Source organism: Salvelinus fontinalis, chromosome 26, assembly GCF_029448725.1.
Source record: "Salvelinus fontinalis isolate EN_2023a chromosome 26, ASM2944872v1, whole genome shotgun sequence".
NCBI classification, from domain to species: Eukaryota; Metazoa; Chordata; class Actinopteri; order Salmoniformes; family Salmonidae; genus Salvelinus; species Salvelinus fontinalis.
The window spans coordinates 42827347-42843461 of NC_074690.1; the positions used below are offsets into that span (position 1 = coordinate 42827347).

The 16115-nt window shown below is 43.3% G+C and overlaps 1 protein-coding gene across 2 annotated transcripts in view; it reads right to left on the reverse strand.

Annotated features, from left to right (window-relative positions):
• Positions 1-424: 424 nt before the first annotated feature.
• Positions 425-16115, reverse strand: part of LOC129824389 (zinc finger protein 704-like) — a 75005-nt gene continuing 59314 nt past the window's right edge. Inside the window, exons 5-9 of one of the 2 annotated variants that reach the window (XM_055883983.1) lie at positions 14525-14625; positions 8711-8996; positions 7960-8082; positions 7370-7497; positions 425-7267 (exon numbers count right to left, since the gene is read on the reverse strand). In XM_055883983.1, the coding sequence (XP_055739958.1) occupies positions 7156-7267; positions 7370-7497; positions 7960-8082; positions 8711-8996; positions 14525-14625 (750 nt within the window). In that variant the 3' untranslated portion in view covers positions 425-7155. The remainder of the gene's footprint in view (positions 7268-7369; positions 7498-7959; positions 8083-8710; positions 8997-14524; positions 14626-16115) is intronic. The other variant, XM_055883984.1, reaches the window with a different exon arrangement.

Here is a 16115-nt window from a genome sequence, read left to right on the forward strand (position 1 = left end):
ACAATCTAAAACATCGATTGCTTAAAACAGATCAAAGTATTTTTGTTTAGTACCTGTGTATGTCATAAACGCCAATTCGTAGTGTAATTTAGAACGCAGCTGTCATTTTCAGTCCACCGTGGCAGGAAAAAAAAAAATCGGTGATGATTAGTTCAAATTATCCAGTCAAAAAAAGTTTCCTTTTTCTTACCCCGTCACAAGCCAAAATAAGGTCGTTTTGTTCCAACACAAACCATTTATATAACAGGAAAATGCAAACGAGCCTTTTAGTTTGTCTGCTGAAGTTAGTTCGCTAACTAGCGCCACAGCATCATTTAGCTGGAGTTTGCCTACTTTATACCTAGTCCAGACGTTTTCTAATTTCACCTATGACAAAAACACAGAGACACACACACACAGAGAAGAAAGAGAAAGACTGAGAATACATATTCCATTCGTGTTTATTTTCTCTCTATCACATTTACACCACCTGCCTTATTTTCAACATCATCTTCATCATGACATCAAGTCATTCATCCACTCGAGAACATGTCACAAACAGACATGAGCAATACAACAAATCACTCTTCTGCACCATATATAGTGAGAGAACATCAATCAATCAATCAATAAATCAACATGAAGAAGAGAATAAAGAAACAAAAATAAGGTCAGTTTCACTCCAGCCAACAATAAGGCTTGGTAAAGACATGGCACAGCAGAAGAAAAACATTTATGCAGTTAAAAAATCAAAATAAAGACAAACGGATCAAAGACAGGTAAAACAGTGACAGAAAGACAAACAGATCAAAGACAGGTAAAACGGTGACAGAAAGACAAACGGATCAAAGACAGGTAAAACGGTGACAGAAAGACAAACAGATCAAAGACAGGTAAAACGGTGACAGAAAGACAAACAGATCAAAGACAGGTAAACAGTGACAGAAAGACAAACAGATCAAAGACAGGTAAAACAGTGACAGAAAGACAAACAGATCAAAGACAGGTAAAACAGTGACAGAAAGACAAACAGATCAAAGACAGGTAAAACAGTGACAGAAAGACAAACAGATCAAAGACAGATAACACAGTGACAGAAAGACAAACAGATCAAATAAGTACGATAGAAGAAGAAGCACAGAGTTGAGCGGAGCTGCCATGGCGATGACGATGAATTACATTTGGATGGAGATCCATTGGCTCTGCTGCTGCTGAGCTGTTGGGTTGGACTCAACAACATCGATATTCAAAAAGCAAACAAAGAATATAATCACAGAACATATTTCAAAGGCTTGGTTAGCTTAATATACTGGGTATTGACTTGGGACTACAGTACAATCTGAAAGAGAAAGAGACGGGAAAAAATATATAATGGAGAGAATTAGAGTAGGAGATGGGGAGGAAGTCACTGAAAATTATGACAGGGAAATGTACAGGTACGGAACAGACAGACACCAAGGCAAGCGGCCTGTTGGAATGTGCAGGACAGGAAACAGAATCCCCAAAGGTAATACCATGGAACTAGAATTCCATTTCACTGGATAACACACTTCCTCATTACATAAACACATTACCACAAAAGATTATAACAACATGTATTCTGATAAACCCATATTTGGCAGGAAGGGAGACAGAAAAGGTAGGTAGCAGATGTGACGAATCGTGTACGAATCATTATGACTGCAGTTATAGCACAGTCGATCACTCCATAGTGTATTATAAGACTTGTCATAAGCATTCACAACAGCTCATGGTTCCTTATGACCACCTCAACAAATGCATTACACTTTCATAAACATATTCATTATATGCATTACACGAAGTGGCAAGAGTGCAGTATATGGACCACTATAAGCATTCATAACAGCCAAGGACTCATTATAACTGCCTAAATAAAAACGCCTGCATGCCAATAAATGCCTTCATAATAGATCACACACAGGTGGCTCAAAGGAAGGTCATCAAAAGGGCAAGTTAGTTCTTGTTCCAACTAAAGCATATCATTGCACAATGTAAGAAGGTGAAGCAATACTGCGTGGTTGTGGTATAGATATGATACACAAATGATAGGTCAACTGTTAGTGTGTATGTTCAAGGTTTTTCGTTACCGAAGTCAGAGTGCACTAACAGTTCTCTACAGGCAGTAGAAACTAGCCAGCGTTACAACAAGAAAGAAAACAAGCTTTTCTTTTTGTAGGTTTAAAATTCACCAACGTTTTTTCTCCCCGTCTCCCCTAAACGGCAATATACAAGTATGTACGTGTTATATTCACTATAGCTTCTCAATTGCCCTTTAAAAAATATGAAGAAAAACATTTATTCGGAGCAATTCTACCTTAGAAAGTTTCCTTTTTGTACTACAGAAATACAACATAGAAAACAACAACATGGAAATAGCATATGTACAGGAAAGCCCCGAAACTACAAAATCCATATCTAGTAATCGTCACTGCTTGTCCCACTTCCTCTTTCAACACCTATCATAAAGCCCCAGTTCTCCAAACACACCAAATCAAAACCTTCCAAAGCCTCAGCTCTCCTAAACACCTTCTCATTTACAGCAACAACCAGGGGAATAGTTACACCGGGATGAATGAGCCAACTGGAACCTGGGGATGATTAGGTGGCCATGATGGTATGATGGCCAGATTGGGAATTTAGCCAGGACACCGGGGTTAACATACTCTTACGATAAGTGACATGGGATCTTGAGTGACCACAAGAGCGTCAGGACACCCGTTTAACGTCCCATCCAAAAGACAGCACCCTACACAGGGCAATGTCCCCAATCACTGCCCCAGGATAAATATATATTTTTTTACACCAGAGGAAAGAGTGCTTCCTACTGGCCCTCAACACCACTTCTAGAAGCATCTGGTCTCCCATCCAGGGAACAATCCTACTTAGCTTCAGAGGAAAGCCAGCAGTGGGATGCTGGGTGGCTGCTGGCAGGTGTAACAATTAAATAAAGAGTGTTCCCTTTGCATTAGCCCTAGCCAGTGACCCATAAGGCCAATTTAGTGCAAAAAAAATATATGCAGGTTTGTGGCGGGGATAGGGATGTGACTGAAATTGAGAACAATGGACTTGATTGGTCTGATGTAAATCAAAAGTATGACTCCACCAATTGACTGGCCAGTCAATTGGTGGAGAAGTGTCAGGTGCTTTGGCTGGGGGATGGATTGAGAGAGAGCTGAGCGGGTGTGTTTAAGTGCTCACTTAAAATCAAATCCCAATCAGACAGGAGTCCAAAATAGGAGTCAGTCCGGGAAATAAAACCTCTTCTCTCATCTCAATAAAATTTGAAAAAGCCACTTGCCAAGACTAAACAAAATGTTTTTGAAAGCAGCGTTTGAGTAGGCTGTGTAGGAAACCCCATGTCGTTGAAACATCATGATTGATCTGTTCTGAAGATGACAACAAACAACCATTGAATGACTGATGGATAATGCTGGACCAGTTTCCACCCATATATTACCAAGTTAGGGCAGACTGCCTGAGATGTGACTTCAGGGGTCATCTTAGTGCCTATTTACAATAAAAAGGGTGAGGGGAAACCCTTACTCACAAAGTACCGCGCTGTACTACACTCTTAAAAGAAAAGGTGCCATCTAGAACCAAATGGTTCTTCGTCTGTTCCCATAGGAGAATCCTTTGAAGAACCCTTATTGGTTCCATGTAGAGCCCTTTTGGTTCCAGGTAAAACCATTTTGGGTTCCATGTAGAACCCTTTCCACAAAGACTTCTACCTGGAACCCAACAGGGTTATCCTATGGGGACAGCCAAATGACCCTTTTGGAAGCCTTTTTTCTAAGGCTGCATCCAGTACCACACTATTCCAGACAACATTGCGGGCCCCATTGGGCTGTGTACACCACACACAGAGAGAACTAGACATACAGGTTCAGAACGTTCTTATGGGGGGACCCAAGAGGTGTAGAAGCCCCATCCCTGAAACCCCATTTTAACACCAAAGCAGTGACGACCCAAAATTAAAACCTCAAATTAAATTTCACTTCAAAATCTGCGTATATAAAATCTCCATGTATACAAACATGTCTTTGTGCAGTGCAAGTTAGTGCAATTTCTTTAGGTACATCATTTTTTCCTCTTAATGTTTTTTTCATTGGCACTTGTGAAGTTGAAGTGAAGTTTCTGACCATTAATTACCAGCCTACTCTCCACTCTGAGGCACTGCTTCTCTCTCTCAGACAGAATGGCTGACAGCAAGGTTACTAGCCAACAACCATATTTGTTGATCATGGTTATCAAGGAAAAAAACGACATGGCATGTACGGGTCTCTATTAAATACGAATCGGGAAAGTTAAGCGTGACTGTGTCATTCAAATTTAAAAAGGCAACTTTCCCTGTTAACAGAGATTGCATTCACTCATAAACGCTGCATGTGTCGGCTCAATCGGTAATCACCATTACGCAATCTGTAACGACTCGGTGACATGGATGAATAGAATCCCTAAAAAGAATCCAGTTGGTTAGATTGTTTGTTTGTTGTACCCAAAAAAACAACAAGATAAAACAGTCACAGCCAGCTGTCTTAGAATGGCCTTCTACTGATGTCATGTCAATGAGAATATGTGACAGCTGAGAGCGCATGTGTTAACATGACAACAGAGGTGTAAAACAGCCAAAGACTGGAAAGTCATAGGCTATGTTCGATAGGATAAAAGACGCAATATATCATGGGTCAATTGTGACTGACTGATCTACAAATAATAATGAGTCGTTATTTATGATGGAAGGTGATTTGCAGATCAGTCAGTCGGCAGGCAGTCGCCTGCATTAGTTTTGATGCTATCGAACACTGCCACTGACTGTGAGGGGGGGGGGGGGGGACTGTGCTCCTATAAAAAAAAAGTATCCCGAATAATAATTGTTATAATGATTAGGCTTCGCAGTACTGTTGATTCCGAGTCCCCTAGAGAAAAAAGAGAGAGCATTAATCGTTAGCGTCGTGGTTGTACCACTACTACTGCGGAAATAGCTCGTTTCTACCCCAGTTAAAAAGATCTGACCCATATTACCAGTTTTTCTTTCTATAGCCTATCGACAGGATCGCAATTTACGTTAATAAACCACTTTGTGGGCCATTCGAAAACTACTCGCAGGGCCTTGACCATTTGTTTACAGTTTGTTCAGTCGTGTTACCTCATTGGCTACCTAGCTATCAACCTGGTAACTTTACCAGTATATCCAAACATTTAGGGGCACAGAAAGGAAAAGGGATAGCTTCGTCAGGAGATCAATGACCGTAGCACTGAACGATTGTCTGATTTCTTGCGTGTCCTCATCACAAACCCGACGTGCTTAGAGACGGTGCACAATGTTCAATGTAATGCATCTCAATAGGAAAATAGTGATTTTACACAATGTAGAAACCTAATATTCCACGTCATTTCAATGACAGATATTTGTATCAACATTTGAGCTTTTATTATGAACTATCCAGACAGTGTTCATTTCTGGGGCACAGCATATGCTTCAAAAGTAGCTAGAATTAATATAGGCCCAATATAGGCTGCATCTCAATCAATGAAACAATATATATAATCTGGTGCTCATACATTTTATGTGGTGCTCCTAACTTTTTAAAATTGGGAGCACCAGTTAATTTAGAGTGCTGTGTGTGTGTGTGTGCATCCTGCTGTTGTAACTTGTGTAATGGCTCGTAGTCAGTGTTGGGAGCAGAAAGAGAGAGCCTGCAGAGACTACATTCAAAGAGCTGGCAACAATTCAAAACAGTAGCTAGAGTAGAAAAATACATCTGTTTAAAAATACACATCTAGATCTGCTCTCGCGTTCTGATCAGGAATCCAGGTACAATTCATGGGAAGCAAACAATCCCTTGGAGACAAACATCTTGATTTCAACGCCATTAGATACCAGTTAAGAGCTGTAAACTGGGAGTGAGGGTTGAGTGGGACTGACTATGGCACAGCACCCACAGAGAACGAGAACGAGATTGTATTCTGTGTCTATGACGATACCCAGAAAATGAACTCGAGACCTCTGAGTAGCCAGCAGTGCTACGGCAGAGCTTCATGCTGTCGACGACAACTGTAATCAACAATAGAGCCGATTAATCAAAGCGAGACGAGACTTTCCAAACCCTGGCGAATACACTTTGCAACTACTAGTTGCCTTGGTAACCGATCGCTGAAAATACATGTAAGAAATGAGAGGAAACACTGTAGTTACAAAGTTTACAGTGATCCGTTGAAAGATGTGTTGTTCCCGAACGATGCATATCAGAGGTATGGAAAGGAAGAAAGGGGGAAAGATATCTTTCTAAACTGTACATTCAAAACGTAACATTTGCTGCAACCAGACGGAAGAGGGCGTGTTTCTAATCTATGCAAAAAGCAAGAATCTTATGATGAGTAGCTATGGATGATGTACTTCCCAAACAAAGTGATTAGAGTTTCTGAGTTGAATTCCCATAAGAGCATGTGATGTGTAATTCCAGTAACATTTGGATATGAAGAGCAGAACAAGCGTGCAACTTAATAAGGAGAATGGATAGTTCTGATTTGTTTTTTCCTTTGGTAGACTTACTGCCCATTTCAAAAAGAGCGACAGTTGACATTTGAAAAACGATCCATTCGAATAAAATCCCCGGAGTTAATGTGATTTTGGTTATAAAACATTAACGGAGGTGCATTGAAAGACGCCGACGAGAGAGCGGTATCAGGATCTTATAAACTCAAACACAGTAGCTTCCATGATACTCGGACCAGTAAAAAACAATATGTTGAGAGTACACAATACCAAAAAAGCTTATCTGAAATCTTCAACAACTCCCCTACAGTGAAGGCAGACAAAATTAGAAAATCCAAAACAAATCGAAAAAGTTTTGAATAATATTTGTCTTTTTTTGATTACCTAAAAAGTCTCATCATTAGAAAGAAAAACTATTCTTCCAAAGCCAAATTCATTTTTCTTTTTTGCCTTTTTCCATCAGTTAGTTGTTGTGTTTTGTAAATTCAGCTGTCTGAGGACTAGGAGAAGCGAGCAGAGAGCCCCCTGCTGGTCAGGAGGAAGCAGTGCGTGCTCTGAGGGGCTTCATCATGGAGAAACCCCCACATCTCCTCAGTGGAAGATGACACCTCATTGAAGCGCTGGCAGAGGAAGAGTCCATCCCAGTGATGTACTGGGGTTCAGTCAGTGAATCGCTGACAGGCTTTTTTCCAGCGGCAGGCTGTGCACCACAGGTCCCTCTTCTCCATGCCATACACTTTCCGGCACTTTTTGGCCTCTCCACGGGGTTTCCTTGGCAACCAATAAGACGGCACACAGTTAGACTTTACACTACAATACCATGAAGTTGATAAACACACTCACACAGCAAGAGTCAACACACATACTGTGTACCTGGTTCCTGGTGCTGGTTTGGGCAGGGGGGCTGTAAAGGGGGGTGTCTTGCAGATGGTGGTGTGTGCGTGAGGGGCTGGCTGTCTCTTCTCCCCGAAGCTCACCGTGCGGATGTGAGTCAACGGCCCCTGCAGGGGCAACCACAGGTCAAAGGGCATTCAACACCAACCAATCATAGCATGGCAGTCCATCATTAAGGGTTACACCTAATGCTCTGAGATTTTCCTGACTGTGTGACATGACCAGAAAGAAGTCTACGTAACTACGGCTCTAGATCAGTGTCACCTCTCAGACCGTGTTATTCTTCACACTGGCTATGTTAGGGCTGAACTGATTCTAGTTCAGCCCTAAAGACAATATGTCTACATAGTAAACAACACTCCAGGGCCGGGAGGTAGAGGCAGAGAGAGGTAGAGTAGAAAGAGGAGAGAGATGAGCTAGAATGAAAGGGGAAAAGAGAAATTGAAAAAGAGGTTAGCTGAGGGTGGTAGGAGCTAGGGAGTAGGAGTGGAGAGTTGAGAGATGGGGTAGTGATAAAAGAGAAAGATATGAGGATGCAGAAAGAGAGGGAGAGAAAGCAGCCTGCTCACCGTTAAGCCTTTAAAAATGACAGGAGGGGACTGCCAGGACACACTGATCCCATCCCTATTCCCAATCCCTTCATTCCCATCAGCCTGCTCCGAACACACAGGAATACTCACAGGAGCAGTGGCCTGGAAAACACAGTACCGCACCACAGTGAGAGACGGAGAGAGTGATGAGAAGGGGGAGAGAGAGAAAGAGGAGAGAGAGAGAGAGAGAGAGAGGGAGGGAGAGATAAGAGAGGGAGGGAGAGAGAGATGAGAGAGTGATGAGAAGGGGGAGAGAGAGAAAGAGGAGAGAGAGAGAGAGAGAGAGAGGGAGGGAGAGATGAGAGAGGGAGGGAGGGAGAGATGAGAGAGTGATGAGAAGGGGGAGAGAGAGAGAGAGGGAGGGAGAGATGAGAGAGGGAGGTGAGGGGGGAGAGATGATTAGAGAAGAAGTGAACTAGTGGAGGTAGCGGGAGTTTGAGCGACAAAGAATGATACTGAAAGAAAAGGGCGATAGATACTATGGAAAACGGAGTCAAATAGAGAAGGCCTCGCCTAAAGAAATCTATTGATCTGGCGTGACATGACATGTGCAGCGTTAAGCCTGTTCAACTCAGTTTCATGGACATAATTAACTAAACACACACAGACCAGGGGAACCAAAGCATTATCTGTCATGGAGTAGAGGACAGTCTCTATAGCAACAGAGAGTACCATAGCCATTGGAGAATAAGGTGGATGTGCGCGCACGTGTGTGCCTGACTGTTCTTACCTGATAGGCGTGATCAGTACGGATATGGCAGAGCGTGGAGGGGGCTGATTGGCTGAGCAGACTGGGAGCATGACCCTGCGGTCCCCTCATGACGATGTGGGCGGGCTCAGAGCGGGGAACAAAGGCGGCGTGGGAGAAAGGGGGGAAGATGGTGGGAGGGCCGGTAGTGGTGGGGGAGGTGGGCGTGAGGCTGGACAAGCCCTCTGATAGGCTGTCCATGTTGACCTCGATCTCTGAGTAGTAGAAGTCCTCCTCCCCGTCACTGTAGTCCGAGTCACAGTTCCGCCTGCACCATAGGAGGGTGACATACGTGAATCAGCTTCTAAGATTCAGCCGTATGTACGGGACACACATGGTATACACCGTCCAACGAAATGCTTACTTTCAGGTTCCTTCTCGAGAAGGCAACATCAATAAGGAATAATATAATAATATGAAAATAAAATAATTGGCTCAGTAGAATAGAATCAACATTTTAGCATAACTATAATAGAGAGAGGCACATTATTTCCACGTGTTTTGGGGAAGGGAGGATTTGAGGGGTGTTTGATTTGTGCAGTATTTAGAAATCATAATTTAAATCTGGCAGCAGCAGTTGTAATGTGTGTGTGTGTGTAGCATGAATGTACAGTACCAGGCAAACGTTTCAACACACCTAGTTATTCAAGGGTTATTCTTTATTTGGACTATTTTCTACATTAAAAAATAATAGTGATAATAGAATAAGGCATCAAAACTGTGAAATAACACAGGGAATTATGCCCGTAACCAAACAAAGTGTTAAACAAATCAAAATATTTGATGACAGCTTTGCACATTCCTGGCATTCTCTCAACCAGCTTCACCTGGAATTCTTTTCCAACAGTCTTGAAGGATTTCCCTCATATGCTGAGCACTTGTTGGCTGCTTTTCCTTCACTCTGCAGTACAACTCATCCCAAACCATCTCAATTGGGTTGAGGTCAGGTGATTGTGGAGGCCAGGGAATCTGATGCAGCACTCCATCACTCTCCTATTTGGTCAAATAACCCTAACACAGCCTGGAGGTGTGTTGGGTCATTGTCCTGTTGAAAAACAAATGACAGTCCCACTAAGCCCAACCCAGATGGGATGGCGTATCGCTGCAGATTGCTGTGGTAGCCATGCTGGTTAAGTGTGCCTTGAATTCAAAAAAAAAAAAAATCACTGACTGTGTCACCAGCAAAGCTCCCCCACACCATCATACCTGCTCCTCCATGCTTCACGGTGGGAACCACATATGCGGAGATCATCCGTTCACCTACTCTGCGTCTCACAAAGACATGGCGGTTGGAACCAAAAATCTCACATTTGGACTCATCAGACCAAAGGATTTCCACCTGTCTAATGTCTATTGCTCGTGTTTCTTGGCCCAAGCAAGTCTCTTCTTCTTGTTGGTGTCCTTTAGTAGTGGGGCATCTTTGCAGCAATTCGACCATGAAGGCCTGATTCACACAGTCTCCTCTGAACAGTTGATGTTGAGATGTGTCTGTTACTTGAACTTATCCTCTGCAGCAGAGGTAACTCTGGGTCTTCCTTTCCTGTGGCAGTCCTCAGGAGAGCCAGTTTCATCATAGCTCTTGATGGTTTTTGCGAGTGCACTTGAAGAAACTTTCAAAGTTCTTAACATTTTCCGGATTGACTGTAATGAGGAACTGTTGTTTCTCTTTGCTTATTTGAGCTGTTCTTGCCATAATATGGACTTACCAAATAGGGCTATCTTCAGTATACCAACCCTACCTTGTCACAACACAACTGACTGGCTCAAAAGCATTAAGAAGGAACAAAATTCCACAAATTAACTTTGACAAGGCACACCTGTTAATTGAAATGTATTCCAGGTGACTACCTCATGAAGCTGGTTGACAGAATGCCAAGAGTGTGCTAAGCTGTTATCAAGGCAAAGGGTGGCTACTTTCAAAATATATTTTGATTTGTTTAACATTTTGGTTACTACATGATTCCATATGTGTTATATCTTAATTTTGATGTCTTCACTATTATTCTACAGTCGTGGCCAAACGTTTTGAGAATGACACAAATATTAATTTCCACAAAGTTTGCTGCTTCAGTTTCTTTATCTATTTTTGTCAGATGTTACTATGGAATAATGAAGTATAATTACAAGCATTTCATAAGTGTCAAATGCTTTAATTGACAATTACATTAAGTTGATGCAAAGAGTCAATATTTGCAATGTTGACCCTTCTTTTTCAAGACCTCTGAAATTCGCCCTGGCATGCTGTCAATTAACTTCTGGGCCTGACTGCATAATCAATGCTTGGAGTTTGTCAGAATTTGTGGGGTTTTGTTTGCCCACCCGTCTCTTGAGGATTGACCACAAGTTCTCAATGGGATTAAGGTCTGGGGAGTTTCCTGGCCATCGACCCAAAATGTCGATGATTTGTTCCCCGAGCCACTTAGTTATCCCTTTTTTGCCTTATGGCAAGGTGCTCCATCATGCTGGAAAAGGCATTGTTCGTCACCAAACTGTTCCTGGACGGTTGGGAGAAGTTGCTCTCGGAGGATGTGTTGGTACCATTCTTTATTCATGGCTGTGTTCTTAGGCAAAATTGTGAGTGAGCCCACTCCCTTTGCTGAGAAGCAACCCCACACATGAATGGTCTCAGGATGCTTTACTGTTGGCATGACACAGGACTGGTGGTAGCGCTCACCTTGTCTTCTCCCAGGACAAGCTTTTTTTCGGATGCCCCAAACAATCGGAAAGGGGATTCATCAGAGAAAATGACTTTACCCCAGTCCTCAGCAGTCCAATCCCTGTACCTTTTGCAGAATATCAGTCTGTCCCTCATGTTTTTCCTGGATGAGAAGTGGCTTCTTTGCTGCCCTTCTTGACACCAGGCCATCCTCCAAAAGTCTTTGCCTCACTGTGCGTGCAGATGCACTCACACCTGCCTGCTGCCATTCCTGAGCAAGCTCTGTACTGGTGGTGTCCCGATCCCGTAGCTGAATCAACTTTAGGAGACGGTCCTGGCGCTTGCTGGACTTTCTTGGGCGCCCTGAAGCCTTCTTCACAACAACTGAACCGCTCTCGTTGAAGTTCTTGATGATCCGATAAATGGTTGATTTAGGTGCAATCTTACTGGCAGCAATATCCTTGCCTGTGATGCCCTTTTTGTGCAAAGCAATGATGACGGCACACGTTTCCTTGCAGGTAACCATGGCTGACAGAGGAAGAACAATGATTCCAAGCACCACCCTCCTTTTGAAGCATCCAGTCTGTTACGCGAACTCAATCAGCATGACAGAGTGATCTCCAGCCTTGCCCTCGTCAACACTCACACCTGTGTTAACGAGAGAATCACTGACATGATGTCAGCTGGTCCATTTGTGGCAGGGCTGAAATGCAGTGGAATTGTTTTTTGGGGATTCAGTTCATTTGCATGGAAAAACGGGACTTTACAATTAATTGCAATTCATCTGATCACTCTTCATAACATTCTGGAGTATATGCAAATTGCCATCATACAAACTGAGGCAGCAGACTTTGTGAAAATTAATATTTGTGTCATTCTCAACTTTTGGCCATGACTGTACAATGTAGAATATAGTAAAAATAAAGAAAAAACCCTTGAATGAGTAGGTGTGTTGAAACTTCTGACTGGTACTGTATATGTATGTTGGTGTTTTCGTGAGTGAGTGCTTGTGTGCTTAGGTGCGGAGAATCAGAGCAGGTGGTCAGTCCAGTTCAAGTGTTCAGCAGTCTGATGGCTTGTAGATAGAAACTGTCTCTTAACCTGTTGGCATCAGACCTGAGGCTCCGATACCATCTGCCCGACCGTAAGGGAGTGAACAGCTTGTGACACTGAGAAAATGACATTTTAATGGTGTCAGACCAAGGCTCTGCATCAGTCCTCATGCTCCTAGACCGTAGTGCTGCTTTTGACACCATCGATCCCCACATTATTTTGGAGAGATTGGAACCCCAAATTTGTCTAAACGGACAAGTTCTGGCCTGGTTTAGATCTTATCTGTCGGAAAGATATCAGTTTGTCTCTGTGAATGGTTTATCCTCTGACAAATCAATAGAAAGTTTCGGTGTACCTCAAGATTCCATTTTAGGACCACTATTGTTTTCACTATATATTTTACCTCTGGTGATGTCATTCGGGAAACAATGTTAACTTTCACTGCTATGCGGATGATACACAGCAGTACATTTCAATGCAACATGGTGAAGCCCCAAAATTGCCCTCCCTGGAAGCCTGTTTTTCAGACATAAGGAAGTGGATGGCTGCAAATGTTCTACTTTTAAACTCGGACAAAACAGAGATGCTAGTTCTAGGTCCCAAAAAACAAAGAGATCTTCTGTTGGATTTGACAATTCATCTTGATGGTTGTACAGTCGTCTCAAATAAAACGGACCTCTGCGTTACTCTGGACCCTGATCCTTCTTTTGACGAACATATCAAGACTATTTCAAGGACAGCTTTTTTCCATCTTCGCAACATTGCAAAAATCTAAAACTTTGTCCAAAAATGATGCAAAAAAATGTATCCATGCTTTTGTCACTTCTAGGTAAGACTACTGCAATGCGCTACTTTCTGGCTACCCGGATAAAGCACAAAATAAATGTCAGTTAGTGCTAAACACGGCTGCTAGAATCTTGACTGGAACCCAAGAAATGTATCATATTACACCAGTGCTATCCTCTCTACACTGGCTTCCTGTTAAGGCTAGGGCTGACTTCAAGGTTTTACTGCTAACCTACAAAGCATTACATGGGCTTGCTCCGTTCTGCAGTACGGGCTCTCAACATGGTGTGGATATCTCCGTTCATTTAGGGTTTTTGGTTGGGGAATGTCCGGATTGTTATTGTGGTTACAACATCAACCCATTTACTAATTAAACCTGTGACTGACGATATATTCCTCAATGTTGATGGATGAGTCCTGGGTGGATGAATCTTTGAACATATTCCAATCAGTATTCTCAAAATAGTCCTGCAGTATTGAGTCTACCTCCTATGTCCATGTTGGTGGCTCCCTCCCTTCTCCTAATGAAGGCTTATAATAACATTCATAGCACACTAAAGATGCAGTGATTATACCGCTTCATAATACTCTACAGCTACGTCAGTAAAGTGTTATGAACATGTTAATAAGGCATTATAACACATCATGATGAGGAGCTGTTCTGATGCTGTATTCTCTCTGACCAGCAGATGGCAGTGATACCCAGGGCCTCTGAGCCAAAGCCACTGACTCCACGGACTTCATTGGTCATAGCCCTCACTGACTGACAGAGAGTGCAGGATAGCAACAGGAGGCTATAAAAACACACCAGCAAAACCTCCTGATGTGTTGATATGCTTCCACCATCCACCCTGCATCCCTTTATGGTACTTTGTAAGAGGATACTAGACTAACAAACCTAGTGCCATAAAGAAGTCATAGTAAACACAGAGCCCATGGAGCGGCAGAGCTACCAATGTAGCACATACTCTAAAATACTAGCTCCTTAGTAGATACTTTGACAATACTTCAGTAAATAGAGTAAGGTGAGCTGTATTATATCTGCTCTCGTATTGGTCCCCAGTAGACCTGTATGCAGTGATTGCGTACAACAATTACCGATTCAACTATTGTGATTGGATACCTATAGCAGTTGACCTATATCTTTCTCTATGACATTTAACATTTACATTTAAGTCATTTAGCAGACGCTCTTATCCAGAGCGACTTACAAATTGGAAAGTTCATACATAGTCATCCTGGTCCCCCCGTGGGAATTGAACCCTGGTCCCCCCGTGGGAATTAGTTGATTGGTGCCTTACCCCAGGTGGACGGTGCGAATGTGTCGCTGGATCCCTGAAGAGGTGCTGAGGACCTTTTCACAGTTCTTCCACAAGCACTTGAGCATCACCTTCGTAGAGTTCTGAAACACAACAGAACACACAACACAGTGGAGTCGGTGCTATTGTAGCGATCAAGGGGGAAGAACAAGAGTGGGGCTGGAACCAACAACCCTGTGGTCATGGGGTGAGCGCACTACAACCTGTGAGGAAAAAGGTTCAGATCTCTCAGCAGAGTATGTGCTCCACTTACGTACAGGGAGGCTACACGTATTCTACTATTATTCGAAGTGAGGTATAAATAAACTAGCCCAGTACACGACCTATGAGACAAGAAGGCCTGTGAACATAGAAACTTGAGAAGACAGGTCAGCAACACACACACACACACACACACACGAGAAACTTTACACCTCTCCCTCTCTCTGCTCTATATTGACAGATGCAGTGTCATAATGCCTAAATACATTTTTGGAGGGATGGCCAAGGAAAGTGACCTTAATATTCCTAACACCCACAGCGTTTAACACTTCTTTAGTGTGTACTGTATGTAAAGCCACAAAAATAATGTTAAACAAAAAACGATCTAAGTGTCGATAAACTAACAACCCTAGAGTGTTGGTCCCTAACACCATGGGTGTTGCAAATTCCAACTTAAATTAACACTTTATTAGAGTTGTGGTTACACTTTCTCATTGTTAGGGAATTAAAACCTGTGGCGTCACAGTAACTATTTTTGGGGGGTGTTGTTTTAACACTGTAGGATATAAAGCCTTATTTGCATATTCCTTTCCCTTTGTGCCTTTTGATAGAATTTTAGAGGTACCTGTACGACCTATGACTGTGTTTGCTAGTGACAGACACATGATTGTTGCATTGGATGACTTTCAGTCCTGTAGCCTCAGGACTGAAAGTCGCGAGGCTACATGGCGCTCAACGGTCTACTAACCACCGGTCCTGGCAACCCATCTTTTATGCACACCTGCGTCTCATCATTAGTCACACCTGGACTTCATTACTCTCTGATTACTTACCCTAATATCGCACTCTTTGGTTATCAGTAATCAGCTGGCACCACCGGGCCGGCTGCGAAAGAGGTCTTCCGCATTCTTCCACGTCTTGACATTTCCAGAGGGGTGTCACGTCCAACAAGCGAAGGATTCTCTACCACACGTCAGCACCCTAGCCCATCCAACAGTCTGCCCAGGTCAGCAATGACCGTGTGTCCCTCCCGGACAAATATGACGGGTCTCCCGCCGCATTCCGTGGCTTTCTACTCCAGTGCTACCTTTATTTCACTCATCAGATGGTAGCCCCCACCACGGAGTCCAAGGTTGCCACGGTTATCTCCTTGCTGACCGGACGGGCGGTGGAGTGGACTACGGCCGTCTGGGAAAGAGGAGGAGCTGGGTTCCTATGAGGGGTTCATGGCTCTGTTCAGGGGGGACTTCGATCATCCACTGGAAGGCAGAGAGGGGGGTGAGAGCCTACTCCAACTACAGCAGGATGACCCCGGCGGAGTATGCGCTCACCGTTCGGACAGTGGCAGCTTCCAGCGGGTGGAATGAACCGG